At 36.1% G+C, this 14,879-nt stretch overlaps 2 protein-coding genes across 2 annotated transcripts; one reads left to right on the forward strand and one right to left on the reverse strand.

Annotated features, from left to right (window-relative positions):
- Window positions 1-5,462: 5,462 nt before the first annotated feature.
- Window positions 5,463-8,665, forward strand: LOC109706313 (transmembrane protein DDB_G0292058-like). The gene is made up of 9 exons (XM_020227092.1): window positions 5,463-5,761; window positions 5,902-6,086; window positions 6,529-6,710; window positions 6,816-7,100; window positions 7,187-7,245; window positions 7,328-7,364; window positions 7,454-7,525; window positions 7,689-8,013; window positions 8,169-8,665. Exons 1-9 carry the CDS (start codon window positions 5,665-5,667, stop codon window positions 8,574-8,576), a joined length of 1,650 nt encoding a protein of 549 aa, XP_020082681.1. The 5' UTR covers window positions 5,463-5,664; the 3' UTR covers window positions 8,577-8,665.
- Window positions 8,666-13,435: 4,770 nt separating this feature from the next.
- LOC109706317 lies at window positions 13,436-14,404 on the reverse strand. The gene has a single exon (XM_020227095.1). The coding sequence runs from the start codon at window positions 14,337-14,339 to the stop codon at window positions 13,686-13,688; it is 654 nt and encodes a 217-aa protein (XP_020082684.1). The 5' UTR covers window positions 14,340-14,404; the 3' UTR covers window positions 13,436-13,685.
- Window positions 14,405-14,879: the final 475 nt, after the last annotated feature.

Raw genomic sequence — 14,879 nt, forward strand, 5'->3', positions numbered from 1 at the left:
ATATATAAAAGAAAAAAAGAAAAAAAGAAAAAAAAAAAACAAGCAGAGGTGAGGGGAACGTGGGTGCTGTTTTTAGTGTTTCCCATCTCTCTCTCTCTCTCTCTCTCTCTCTCTCTCTCTTCTTCTTCTTTTTTTTGGGTTTTTTTTTTTAAATAAAACTTTGTTTTAAACCCAAGACAACTCGAGAGCCCAACCCATCCTAAACAAATGCTAGAGATGGGGCTTGCCCCGAGGAGCTTTTGATTCCTTCTTTGTGGCCACATTTTTTTTGGTTTTAATTGGTTTTAGAGAGAGAGAGAGAGAGAGAGGTTTTGTTTTGACTTTCGATCTTATTAGGTGAGTCTATGGAGAGAATTATACATAGCTTATCATTATTATAATTTCTTTTATATTTAGCTCCTTAAAAAAAAGTTATAAATAATCTTCTTGCTACGCTAGTGCCATGTTAGTAATTCTATGTTGAATACACTGATTGAATCACCGTATACATATTTACATTTTAATCTTTTTTTTTAACTTACGAGTAATAAAAAATACAAAAGAAACACAATATTTCAATTATCATGTTTAAATATGGTGATTGAATCACAAATATATATTTTTTAGGACTATTTAAAAAAAAAAATTTAAGGGGACTAAAAACAAAAAAAAAAAGCCCAATTATTAGGCCCAATTATTAAGATCATACTCACGTATATTGCACTTAAAAAGTGAGTGCAAATTTAATATTTTATTTATACAAGGATTAATTTTTTTTTTCACTAGTGCTATTAATTCTCTCTCTTTTTAATATTAAAGATTCTAAACAAATTTTTTCCTCCTGAATTAGTTAGTGTAAAATTGATAACCTGCTTTTCGAAATACAAATAGCATTTTCTAGTGAAATAGTTGCCCACAGAATAAGCTTATTAAATTCAATCAAATTTAATGCATATGTAAAGACCAATTAAATTTAAAATATCTGTTATATATCAATAATATTTTTCTTATTGTGCCACTATATATTACTGCCTTTATAATGTTCTAATTTTTTTTTTGTTATATAAATTTTAGTCTTTTTATAATTTCAATGTTTTACACAGCTCATGTATAATGATTGAGATCCCAATATTTTCTTACAAAGAATCCAAATTAAAAACTCTCTATGGCTTTCTTTTTTTTCTAATTAATATGCTCTTGATTTCGTTTCCAATATTTATGCTTGAGAAGAATATCCTCTTTTTTTTAATTTAAAAAATAAAAGAAAAAAGCTTGAAATAAAAAAAAAATCAAACAAATTGGGTGGAAAATAATGGAGGAGTGAACCAAACTATAAACAGCTGTTACAGGTGGAGAATTAATGTTTTCATATTATATATATATATATATATATACATACGCGCATATACATATATAAATACACACATACATGTAGAATTTTAAATCCTATTGATTATGAGATCTTAGCAAATTAAACCTCTAGTTTGATAAATATATATAGCCCTAAACTAATTGTTAACACTAATTAATTTTGGATCGTTTTCTACCAAATTGATTAGTCTTTTAAATAATATAAAATCTTTTTTGCCATTATCTCTGCTAATATGTCTTTTTTAGGCAAAACAAGGGAGAAAAAATAAAATAAATTAGAGAATAATAATAATAAAAAAGCCTTGAGCCTTCCTTTAATTTGCGAGTTCCCACAATCAAGTTGCTAAATTATTATTATTTTTTCTTTCTTTTTTATCCCAAACTTGTCGATATTATAAATCTTAATTATCAAAAGCATTTAGAATAATAATCCCTTTTTTTAATCTTAAGCACCATTTTGTCGGTCTTTGACCACAAAACCCTAATTGGTCAAACATCTCCACCCACCCCACCCTTTCCAATCTCCTTAATTAATTAATTAATTAATTAATTTAATTAATTAATTAATTAATTAATTAATTACCACCTTTTGTGGTCACCTTTTTTTTTTTTTATTACCCTTAAAATTAGTTGTAGCATTTGAAAGATTGCCCACAGAATCCCAACTCTCTCTCTCTCCATTACTTGTTTACACCGGGCGCATTTATACGCGTCATGCACCGCAATTCATGAAATTAAAATCTTTTCATCTGATATGTATGTACGATCAAAATCAAACTCTCTCTCTCCCTCCGCTTATAGAGAGAAAATAGTATTCACAATTTTAAGTTTAATAGCTATTTCTTTTCTTTTATATATATATATATATATATATATATATATAGTATAAATTTGTGAATATTAGAAAATACATTCAACATACAGGTTAAATTCTAACTCTTAATTAATCTTCTGCATGATAATTTTTTAGAGTACGGTGCACGGGTGGACCCGGTTCATGTGGAAACTTGTTCGCCTGGGCCATGTGTGGTGGCACACGTGTGCACTTTTTTAGTGTGTGTATGTGTGTGTGTATATATGAGTGTAATAGAAATAATAATAATAATAATAATAATAATAATAATAATAAAATAAATAAATAAATAAGGACAAAGTGAAAGGGGGGAGGAGGCGTACGCGGCGAGCACTCCAAAGCTGGTGCACGAGGGCGAGGGGTGCGTGGCACGTGACGCCTCTGACACTCGTAGGGGGGCTCACGTGCACGAGAAAAAGAGCCACAGGGGGATTTATTCCACAGGCCTCCTCCCCCTTCCACTACTCTCAGTTGTAGGGATGCAAACGCAGCAGATCTAGAACCAGAAAAGGTATCTCATCTTTCACTTTATTTTTTACCGGATTTACGTGTATAGATTCGGAGCGAATAAATTTTAACCTTATTTTTTTGCCCCTATTTATCTTTTCATTTGGGACGGATGGGAGCCGGAACTGATTGTTTTATGAATTTTTGACGGATCGAGACGGACGGGAGGAAGGAAAAAGTCTTCAGCCTTCCGCTCCATTTAATTGGCGGGTCGAAGCAGATTCAAGATGGATTATATTTTCTCTATATTTTTTATTCCCACTTATTATTCGAGGCGAATTAAGGCGGGAGTTTCACCAATCCGGATCCATTTGCATCCTACTCGATGTGGACAAATATTTTTCTGAAAAACAAAGTAATAAACTATAAAAAATAATTAAAAATTTATTTTGTTTATTTGAATATAGACTGTTTTGAGGCAACTATTTGATTTTCTAAAATTTAACTAATTTGTTTGATTTTGGTCGGTCAACAATATTTTGACTTTAAAATTTATGTTAATTGATTTTTTTTCATGAATTCATAGTTATTAGAATTGCGTGAAGTATAGTTAACTAAAAACAACACGTTTAAATTTTGAAGTTAAAATGTCATTGACTGGCTCATATCAAACAAATTGAGAGGTCAGATAGTCGATTTAAAATAGTCCCTAGATTATGTAAGTTTTATACATTTTTATTAAAAATAAATTTCAAAATATACACCATACCCTTAGTTATGCGTATAATAAAAATAAAATATTTACAGAATAAAGAGGTTCAGAATTGACTATGATATTATATTATCTAAAGATTGATGTAATATAATCGTTACTTCTTTATACATTAACATAGTCTCTTACATTGTAAATAGTATGGCTATTTTTAAAAATATAAAATGTATGGGAATCGTTCGTACTATATCCAATTGTGAAATAGCCCTCTCAACTTTTTATTTATTTATTTTTTAATCAACACCTCTGTACTATTACTTATTCTTAATTAGACCTTATTCGACAATTTGTAATTTTTTCACTGATTGAGTGGGAATTTTAAAATGGGGTATAGTACATGAGCTATGCGTACATTTTTATTTTTTACCATTAAATTGTAAACCGTTTTTTTTAAAAAAATTTTATAATTCAATACATCTAATACAGTTTATCAACTGCAATGTGGGGCGAATCTCGGCCCAAAATTAGTTTTTGGGCCGGCCTACACAACATGGGCTTGCCCGATCCAAAACTCACAAATCCGGCCCAATAGAGGCCTTGGTGGGTATTTATTGTCCCTTTGGCCCATTATTTCTTTGTAAGTTGTAACCATCCCCTATGGTACAATGGGCCAAAAGCCCACTATGTATTTATTTTTTAATACGTGCACCTGCGGGTAAAGATTAATGTCAGATCGTTGGCGCTAACCATTAATTCCAAAAGTTCGAGCCGTTAGAAATATATAACCAATTCACTTAAAGCTTACAGATACAGCGCTCACGAGCCTCGATTGTGGCTCGGCCCATCCAGCCTCACGCCACTTCGAATATGATTCGGCTCATCTAATCTCATGCCATTTCGAACATAATTCGGCTCAATATAGCCTCTTGCCACAAGGCAAGATGCTGGTCTATTTAAGCCAATATTTAACACGTAGACAAAGCAAAGTTTGGCGAAAAGCGAATAACAATATGCTTCTCATTTTTCCAGCAAGACCACAAAAAATATATTGAATTGATTAAACATGACATCTGCAATGTGATATTACGTAGAGAAGCGAAATGAGATGTTCTTTTCATCGTACATTCTCACCCCCCGTAATGTAATCTCCCTAATCTTTCTATAATTTCAAACAGAGTTATTAAACAGATGAAAAGTTAATTATAAGTTATAGGATAAAAATAGCATTGACTAAGTTCATCATGAATTTGAACTTCACGTATCTAATTACCCAACCAACTCCAACTAACACTTTATTTAAAATTTAGTGGTCACATTATAAGATCATTATAGTGCTATGCAACTCAAAATGCCCTGTTTTCCATATTGTTTTTTTGGAGATTTTTTCATTATCCTATGACTAAATGGAACATGGATATAAACACTTATTTGAATATTTTAATCTTCTGGTTTCTCGTTGACTTAGGAATATGCAAGCACATTATTTGCAGGCTATAGAAATGGTCAACTAGCATCTTCTTTTTTTTTTTTCCGTATATATTATCCATGATTTAAGTACTTCTAATGTTTGATTTATATTATACCAAGAGCTAAATTTTGATTTAAATTTTTAGTATCTATATTTTTTGCAATTAAATGTGAAAATCATACTACAAGGAATTGGATGTAAAAATATGCTTGTTTAAATGTTAAACACTGATTAATTTGACAAATAGTGTGATTTTGTAGTCGAAATTCCCAATATCTCATCAAATAATGGTGATATTATATCCGATCCATTTGGAATCGAACGAGAAAGATATCAACTATCATAAATTTTATTCCCGTGGTAATAACTTTATGAGATACGATAAAATTATGTTTTTTCCATAGTTAGGCGTTTATTCTGGCTAATTTCTGATATTTCTAATCAATTTCATTGGAGACAACACTAAAAATCAAAATTATCAATTCCTTGCAAAAAAAAAGAAAAGAAAAGAAAAAAAGTGAGCACACATTTGAATATGTTAAGAATATAAAATACTTTTGAGGGTTGTGTGTGCAAAAATTTCATTATATTGTTAGCTGTGGTGCAGTAACTACAAAATATATTTGACTATAACGTATACTCTTTTTTTTGAATACAAAAAAAGCAACAATCAATGCTCTACTTTGGCCATTAAAAACCACAAATAATAAAAGAAGAAGAAGAAGAAGAAGAAGAAGAGCCCCTCTCCACCTCCACCAATACACATTGTTTCCATAATTCAAAGAAACCAAAACCAATTACACAACACAAAACTTCCCATTTTTGGATTAACTCATGAATTCCTCTCTCTCTCTTTCAATCCTTCTCATCTTTGTTTCCATCCTTTTGATCCCTTCTTTGGCTTCTGGGCTTCACAATGCACCCAGATCAGGTTAAAAAGAAAAAAAAATGGATTTTTTATCTGTTTTCTGAACTGGGTTCTGGTTGTTGAATTGAATTATGATAAAAAAAAAGCATGTTTTGATTAAAAAGGTGCGATTTTTATGCTGTTTCTTATGTGGGTTTTTGCAGGTGGGGGAGGAGGAGGAGGAGGAGAAGATCATGTTGTTGTACCATTGAGGAGATCTGTTGTTGGGGCTTCTGAGGGGAACACATCTTTCGTTTTGGCCGCGGAGAGGACGCAGAGGAAGGACCCTTTGAATGGATTCAGAGATTACACTGGGGGTTGGAATATAAGCAATCAGCATTATTGGACTGTGAGCTCCTCCTACATTCCCTTCATTCTTTTTCTCCTTTTGACCCTGCTGTAGGATATAGTGCCGTTTCATAAAGTATTGTCTGAGTTGTACTTTCAGAAGAAGCATTATATTAAAATCTCTTTAGTAGATTCTCTTCGTAGTAGAAGCATGCGCGCCAAATTGGAGCATCTGCTTTTGTGCTTTAGGCTCTATTTGTGATTGCAGGAAAATCATGTTTCGCACGATGAAGAAATACATGTTTGAGAAATGACTAATGCTGAAAGCGGGAGCTTCTGCTTTAGATGACTTTCAGTACCAAATGAGCCCTTAGAATCTTACTTTTGCTGGAGGTACTGTTGCTGAAAGCAGTAAGAGTAGCAGGGCCAAACAGGCCTCTTAAGGTTTTATTGCAGTCTGCTGGTCTGCAATTGATGCTCAATCTTTAGTGGTCTTGTTGCAGTCTGTCAGTTTTACTGCCGCCCCGCTCTTTGCCGTCGCCGCGGTTTGGTTTATCGGCTTCGGACTAGTCTTATTCTTCGTCTGTTGCTGTTTCTGCTGCTGCCCGGGCCGGAGTTACTCGTACTCTCGCGCAGCCTATGCCCTCTCTCTTATGCTCCTCATTCTCTTCACAGCTGCTGCAGTGTATACATCACATTTCACCTCTATTTGTTCTTGATTAATTTACATCTTCTCGCACTTTGATCAAAGATGACCTGTTGATTGTTGTTCAAATTGTGATGCATCTAGCATTGGGTGCATTGTTTTGTACAATGGTCAGGGCAAATTTCATGACACCACATCATCCACATTGAACTACGTAATCGGACAGGCGGACATCACGGTTGCCAACCTTAGGAATTTCTCCAGCTATCTGGCGACCGCCAAGACCTCCGGCGTGCGCCAGATTTTTCTTCCTTCTACTGTCCAGACTAAGATCGACGAGGTCGTGGTGAAGGTTAATGCTTCTGCGAATGAGCTCGCTTCTCGCACGTCGAACAATTCCGGCAAATTCCAGAATGGATTGGATACCGTGTACGCGAATCCGCTCGTTGGTCCTAAACCCGGGTTCTCGATGCTCAGACATCGACTCATTTCGGTCTCTATGTTGTTTTTCGCAGGCGATTGGCTTTGATTATTGTTGCAGCTGTGATGCTCCTCCTATCATTTCTCGGATTTCGTTAGCACATATTTCTTTTCTAACATCTAATTTTTGCATCACTTTGGTTAAGCTTTGTTGATTTATATATATGTTTTTGCAGTGCTTTCCATACTTGGACTACAATGCCTTGTTTACATGTGAGTACATACAGTGTGGATTGCGTTTCCGCTGCCGTCGACGTCTTTTTTGCTTTTTCTCATTAGGTTTTGGTTCGCGAAATTCGCAGTTTAGTGCTTCTCGGATGGATTCTAATCGCGGGGACACTCATCTTGTGTGGCATTTTTCTCCTTTTGCATAAGTAAGTTGATTGCAATTCCCCTGCAATTACTATATCGCGAAATCGACAGTATTGTCCATATATGAAATGAACATCCATGCTTAAACTCGAAGTGAATTTTGTTTTACATTTCATGTACATTGCTTAGTTTGGTAGGATCATTTGATCGGAATGAAATTTTCAGTGTTGTGGCGGATGCGTGCGTCGCGATGGACGAATGGGTCCTTCACCCCCACGAACATACCGCACTCGACGATATCCTTCCCTGTGTCGATGCTGCCACCATGAATGAGTCGCTAAACCAAAGCAAGCAAGTCGCCTACAGTCTCATAAGCGTCGTAAATAACGTAATCACGAACATCTCCAATGTCGACTACCCACCTCAACTCGCCCCGCTCTACTACAACCAATCCGGACCGCCAGTGCCTGTGCTCTGCAATCCGTATATGCCGGATATGAGCAGCCGCACGTGTGCCGCTGGGGAGGTCGGCTTCGACAGTGCGCCACAGGTACTCGAAACAAGTCTTAGTTGTGGCATCAGAAAGTTTATAAGCATAACATCCAATAATTCTATTTGCGTATCGGTTTACATATTCATTTAGTCAAGTAATTGGTTCTTAGAATCATCTGAACTCAGAAAATTTGTCCGCAATAACTTGTGCAGGCATGGCGGAGCTACGTATGCAGCGCATCAGTCGTCTCCGGATCTGAAACCTGCAGCAGCGTGGGCCGCCTCACTCCGACGCTATACAACCAAATGACGGGAGTGGCAAACGTGAGCTACGGTTTGCACCACTACGGGCCGATCTTTGCAGATTTAGCCAATTGTAAGTTCGTGCGGGAGGCGTTCAGATCGATAAGCGAGAACAACTGCCCGGGCTTAGGCCGGTACAGCAGCCAAGTTTACGTAGGACTGGTGATCGTCTCGGCTGCAGTGATGCTTTCTCTGATCCTTTGGGTCGTCTACGGGCGAGAGAGGCGGCATCGGAAGCACAGCAAGCAGCAGCAGTTCATCGCGCGATCGGACCAGCATTTTGTTCAAGAGAAACCACTGCTAAGAAGTCCAAGGTGATAGATACGCACCATCTTTGTAGTTCTTTTCCTATTTGATGCCGATCACGAGTTAGTAGTCTATTAATAAGAATATACTAGTGTCTGACATGCTGTTAATCCTGGTGGGTAAATAAATTGGTGACAAACTTATCTTCCTAAATTCAAAATATTTGATACTTCTAAAACGCTATAGATCGACAAAATGAGTAATGCTCCGCTCCGTAAACACAGCTCAGTGTTTTTTTTAAGAGAAAATAAAAGTAAAACACAAGAAATGGCAAAGCCCAGGAGAAACCTGGAACTAAGTTAACGGCTAGTTTAGGACGGAAAAAAATGTGGAAGAAACGTGAAGAAGGAACATAAGCCAGATGACGGAACAGGGAGACCTAGGATGTAGAAGATCATAACATGAGCGATTCGGCAGATTTGGATTCCTATATGTATCGACTCATATGGTACTTCATTGTACGGTTCATATAAGATCCATCTGTCTAGATATCATCACATAGACGCTTAATAAAAATGATCTTGAACTACAGCATCTGACAATATATGTATTACAATAAAGAAGGAGGATTTTCAATGCGAGATCTAAAAACATATCTCTCCGTGGCACCTGTGTTAACTACTCTATGGTTTGGGTCTTTAGCAGGTCTATTGATAGAAATTAATCGTTTATTCCCAGATGCCCTGTCATTCCCCTTTTTTTCATTCTAGTTATTGATATGCGAAGAAATGAAGAAATAGAATTCCACATGACGTAACTAAAATTTCGCCTCTCCCTTTCAATCCTTTAGGATAGTAAGGAAAGAGAAAGAAAAAGTGTATTAAACCTCATAAAAAATTCGGTAAATCCAAGATCAAATTTTGGAAAACAGAAAAAAAATTCAAACGTGTATCCAGTCTAGGGCAGGCTCCACAAAATCATAGCATAGAAAGAAGATACTTAAATGAAATAATGGGATTTAGGATAGAAATAAATCTCCCCCTCTATGCCTTACGGTAATGATTCCTCTGGCATTACGACCTTTACCACAATGATGCCGTCCATAGATCAAATTATTTCGTGGATTGGATCTCACTTGACTGTTTACGACTCCATTGCGTGTTCTCGGAGTAGAAGTTTTGTATAAATGTATCGCCGCGTTATTAAGTATTTTGCTTTTAAGTTTTTTTCTCTATAAGAGGTGGAATAAAATAATCCGGTTGAAGCGTAATGATCTTACATCTATGAAAAGAATGAGCATAAAGCTCATACAAAGTAAGCCACTAAATTTTTAATTTTTGGTACATATTCTTCTACATATGAACAAGAAATAAATTTTCAGATTTATGTTTTATGATTTGTTTTTTTATTTTTCTCCAAAAAAAAGGAAAAATCTTGACTCTGCGCCCTTTAAGTTTGCTAAAAAAAAGTAGGCCTATATTTCACATCATACCTTGGGCTCCTTTTTGAGCTTTGATTATAATTTTTGGGATTTAGACCAAACAAGCCCATTATCACACTACTATTATTTTCCTTGCCTTTTCTTTACATAGATTGCTTAGAGTGAAAAAAAAAACTTATGAAGAACTTTATAAAATGATAGAATAAAGAAGAGTCCGGCTGAGTTGCTTCTAATAGCATCAAAATTTTCACCGTTAGATTTATTTTTTCGATAATTTTCATCCGTTAGATTATACTATTCAACCAACTAACCGCTCAACTCTAAAGGATCATTATTATCCTAACCACACATCCTTTCGTTCAAGGGTTGAAACTTAATCTCATTAGAGTTTGGCATGGCATCAAGCACTTGGTGCTATCAAATTTTTCACTTTTAATTTTTAATTATTTTCCCCAATTAGATTATATTATTCAATCAATCATTCACTCAATATAAACCATCATTATCCTAACTGCATATTTTTTCATCCAAATACTGAAAACCTAATAACACCAATGATTTGATGCTATTGGAAGCATTCCAGTCTAATTCTATTAGTGTCCCGCTGGAGTACTTCTAATAGTACAAAATGTTTGGTGCTATTAAATTTTTCATCGTTAGATTTATCCTTTTAATTATTTTCATCTATTAGATCATACTATTCAATCAATCAAAAATTTAAAGTATTGTGGCACGGAGTCGTGCTGGAAACTTGCAGGCACAGTGCATACTGGACTGTATCAATGTGTGCCAGTTACAAAAAATAATGTGTGCCGACACACAATGGCATGAAATATTTATTTTCTTTAGCAATAAAATATTCTAACTGTTTATTATGTATCTTTATCAAATTTTTGAACTTTATTAAAAAAATTATTTTCTAATTTAAAAAATTGAGGGTTTTGAGCTGCACCATCAGCACGGAAACTGTATCATACCGATATTTTATTGATAAGATACAACACTTAAATTCTTCCAATTAATCACTTACTCAATATTAAGAGATCACTATTATTATTGCCACACATTCTTTCACGATTTTTCAATCGAATGCTACTTTCGTGGGAAGTGTCGAATATTAAGAGATCACTAAAACTGTAGCCACACATTCTTTCACGATTTTTCAGTTGAATGCTACTTCCGCGGAAAGCGTCGAACATTAGCCAACTTCTCCCCAACTACTAGACTAGTCCACTAGTTTTGAAGTAAATATCAAAAAAAAAAAATCCTTGAAACTAAATCACCCATTTAGATTTGATGACTCATAAAACTGGGATAACCGCTCGATTGGGAGCAAGAAAAAATCATACTATTCTTTCGGAGATGGGAGAGCCAAATGCCAGAGATATCCGTGATATTTTCTCCGAAATCAAATGAGTCGAATATAAGAGAGGCGTGATATTCTCACCTTCGAATGTGTGGATTCCCTCGCCCGAATTTTTGCAGCCGGTGCTCACGGACATATTTAGTTGAGGCTTCAAAGAGTCCGATTTGCATGGGACACTCATTTTACACCACCAAAATTTTTAAGTCCTCTATCAATGAATTTAACAAAAGATGTCATCATCAATGAATGAATATGATAATTTGTTAATATCGCGATCGTTGGTAGCTTCTTTGAGTCTCTTTCCACACAGACCATCAGTTTCCGAACCTAGTCTAGTCCAGAATCTTCTTATTCTTCTGTTTAATATTAAATTTTAATAAAATTATATATAATGACGTAGAGATATTATACTGAGTCGATGCTTTCAATTTTTTTTTAGCTTTTAGATCAAAAATTATATAATTAAAATAATAATTAATAAAAATTATTTTGCTATACTATTGCTTGATACTATCGAATTCTCGGCTGTTGGAAAAAAAAAATATCTGGTTAATATGATAGTGATCTCCGAAGATTAAGTAGGTGATTGATTAAATAATATAATTTAACGAATAAAAATAATTAGAAAGTAGATTTAACGGCAGAAAACGAACTTGATATTGTGGATATATAGCAATAGCCGGACTTATAAAAATAGTTACCACAGAGTTTAATTAGTAGTCGAAGTTCTCTAGAAAAATAATTTTATCGTAAGGTCTAAAAAAGGAAGCACCATAGTAGTGTTTTCAAAAGGACTATAGTGGGACTCATATTTCGATTGATCTAAGAGAGAAAAAAAAAATTATTTGTAAATTGTAAATGGAATAAAAATCACTTCCTTAATTTTTTTATATTTTAAATTATTTTAATTACTTAAATTAACAATTTTCTTCATTTAATAGATAATTTCATCACATTTAATACCTTATTTTTTTAAAAAAATATATAAAAAAGTAGCTCCAGAAAATTTATATTTCCAAATTTAGGCACCACATGGACATGAATAATAATTTAAAGGGACAATTATTTATTTACTCCTGAAAAATTTTCGGCTTTTTAATTTACCCTTCTTAGAAAAATAATATTAAAAATATTTTTTTTACTTTCCAAACTATTTCAAATATAATTTTAGAGTTAAATTATGTTAATGAACGGTTAGCAATATCTGTTATATTTATAAAATTACTCTTTTACCTTTTCAAATATATTGGCTTAAATGAACCAACATTCTGCCATGTGGCGGAAGGCTAAGTGGACCGAATCATGTTCGAAATGGCGGGAAGCTAGGTTGGGCTGAATCATGTTCGAAACAGCATGATGCTAATTGGGTTGAGTCACATTCGAGACCCGTAGACGCTGTATCTGTACACTTTAAGTGAATTGGTTGCGTATTTTTTTAACAGCTCAAGTTTTTTGGATAAATGATTAGGGCCAACGATCCAACAAGTAGTATCAAAACCAGAAGTCACGAGTTCGCTGCAAATATGCAAGTGCCGGAGAAGGAATTTTTGGCTTAAATAGAAGGGATTTTTGGCTTAAATAGACCAGCATTTCGCTCTGTGGCGGGAGACCAAGTGGGCCGAGTCATGTTCGAAATTGCGTGAGGCTGATTAGGCCGAGTCACAATCGAGACCCATGGACGCTGTATCTGTACGCTTTAAGTGAATTGTTTGCGTATTTCTAACAGCTCAAACTTTTGGGATTATTGGTTAGTGCCAACAATCCGACAAAATAAATCCTCCGACAAAATATATCCTTTTATCATCACCGACACCACATGGACATTATCCCTAGAATTAAATTCTGTTAACAAACTATTAGCAATAGTTGTTATAACCATAAAATTACTATTTTACCCTCTCAAATATACCCTTCTATCATTACCGACTTTTCTTATTTGCCCTTAAATTAGGGGTACAAAAAGTATTTTATTTTTTTGATCAAATATACCATTCTACAATCACCAATATTTTTTATTTGCCCTTAAATTAATATGTGATTATGTACTTAAGAGCAGTAGAAATTGATTGAATTTGATAACTGAACATAACAAGTGTATGAACAGTGAAGTACAAAGTACTAAAATTCACACTCAAAAACAGTTCTCAATATATACATATTTTTTTAGCACACAAAAAGGAACATATTTGCAAAAAGAACTCATTCTACAACACCTCTCGAATCCACGATAGAAAGAAAGAGGAGTTAAAAACCTCTTTTCTTTTCTTTTTTTACAGATCTAAACCCTATGATTCGGGGCAAAAAAAAAAAACACTAGGGCTCGCGATCTCTATGTCCACGCACCTGGTACGAGAGAGAATTAGGGTTCAGGGTTTCAAAGGTCGGCGCCTTCGGCGGCGGACATGGTGGAGAGGCGGCTCGGCCGCGGCTGGTACGCGGCGCGGCGCCGCAGCTGATGGGACGAGGGGCGGATGGGCGCGGTGAGGGCCCGCCGCACCCACTCGCCCTCCACGGCCCCGATCCGGACCAAGGAGTTCGCCATCGCCGACCTTCGCATGTTGAGCTGGGCCGATACGGACCCGCCGCGCCCTCCTCCGCCTCCGCCGCCGTGGGGGGGGACGGCGTAGCCCTTGTGGAGGCTGCAGCGGAAGGATCCCGGGTGCGTCGTCGGCGAGCACAGGCACGTCTTCGGATGGGCGGCGCCGGCTCCGTCGCCTCCGCCGCGGCGGCGGTTGAGGTGGCGTTCGGCGACGGAGACGGAGCGAGCGGGGTGGGGGGCCGATCGCGGGGGGACGAGGAGGTGGATGCGGGTGGGGGAGACGGGGCGGCGGAAGAAGCTCGCGCCGGAGGAGCTCGAGACGAAGCTCGCGGCGCCGGCGGAGGACGACGACGCGAACGCCGACGCGGAGGAGGAGGCGAACGGCGGCGGCGACGGCGCCCGCGTGGTGGGCGAGGACGATGGCCGGAGGGACTCGGCGCCGCCGGAGAGAATCGGCCCGCCGGATCTGGTTCTGGAGAGCACCGCCATGGGAACGAGAGAGAGAGAGAGAGAGAGAGAGAGAGAGAGAGTAAGCAATTTGGGAAGCAACTTGGGAATCCGTAGTTTCGCTCGTGTAGTGTGATATTTATAGAAAAACGAGGTTTCTAATTCAGCGTACGAGGGTAGTAAGTTATGAGGTAAATAAGCACCGAGGCCCCTTAACTACACGCAATTCTAAAATAGGTTCTTCCACACCACAAAATTATTATTATTCACATAATATACTTAAGTAATTGGTCTACTAAGAGAGACACTGCATAATATAACATGCAGTAAAAAAATGAGATAATAAAAAAAATCTGTATTTATTTTTATACGTAATATTATCTTTTACAGTAAATTAATTATAATATATTTTCTATCAATATCTTTTATTTTTGATGAGTAAATTTACAATAATAAAACGTAAAAAAAAAATTTGTTTTTAACTACGTTTTAGGCTTCGTTTGGAATAAAATATCATGTTTGTTGTTTCCGTACGTAATATTGCGTTTCGCATATCGCGATGAGTCGGTTACGATATATTTT

Source organism: Ananas comosus, unplaced genomic scaffold (assembly GCF_001540865.1).
Source record: "Ananas comosus cultivar F153 unplaced genomic scaffold, ASM154086v1, whole genome shotgun sequence".
In the NCBI taxonomy this organism is placed as follows: Eukaryota; Viridiplantae; Streptophyta; class Magnoliopsida; order Poales; family Bromeliaceae; genus Ananas; species Ananas comosus.

Bases quoted from the DNA above. Each gene is read 5' to 3' on its own strand.
- LOC109706313 (XM_020227092.1), top strand. From the start codon at position 5,665: ATGAATTCCTCTCTCTCTCTTTCAATCCTTCTCATCTTTGTTTCCATC. The intron at 7,246-7,327 runs GTTAGCACATAT...ATGTTTTTGCAG, and splicing joins CCTATCATTTCTCGGATTTC to TGCTTTCCATACTTGGACTA. The intron at 7,526-7,688 runs GTAAGTTGATTG...TGAAATTTTCAG, and splicing joins ATTTTTCTCCTTTTGCATAA to TGTTGTGGCGGATGCGTGCG.
- LOC109706317 (XM_020227095.1), bottom strand. From the start codon at position 14,339: ATGGCGGTGCTCTCCAGAACCAGATCCGGCGGGCCGATTCTCTCCGGC.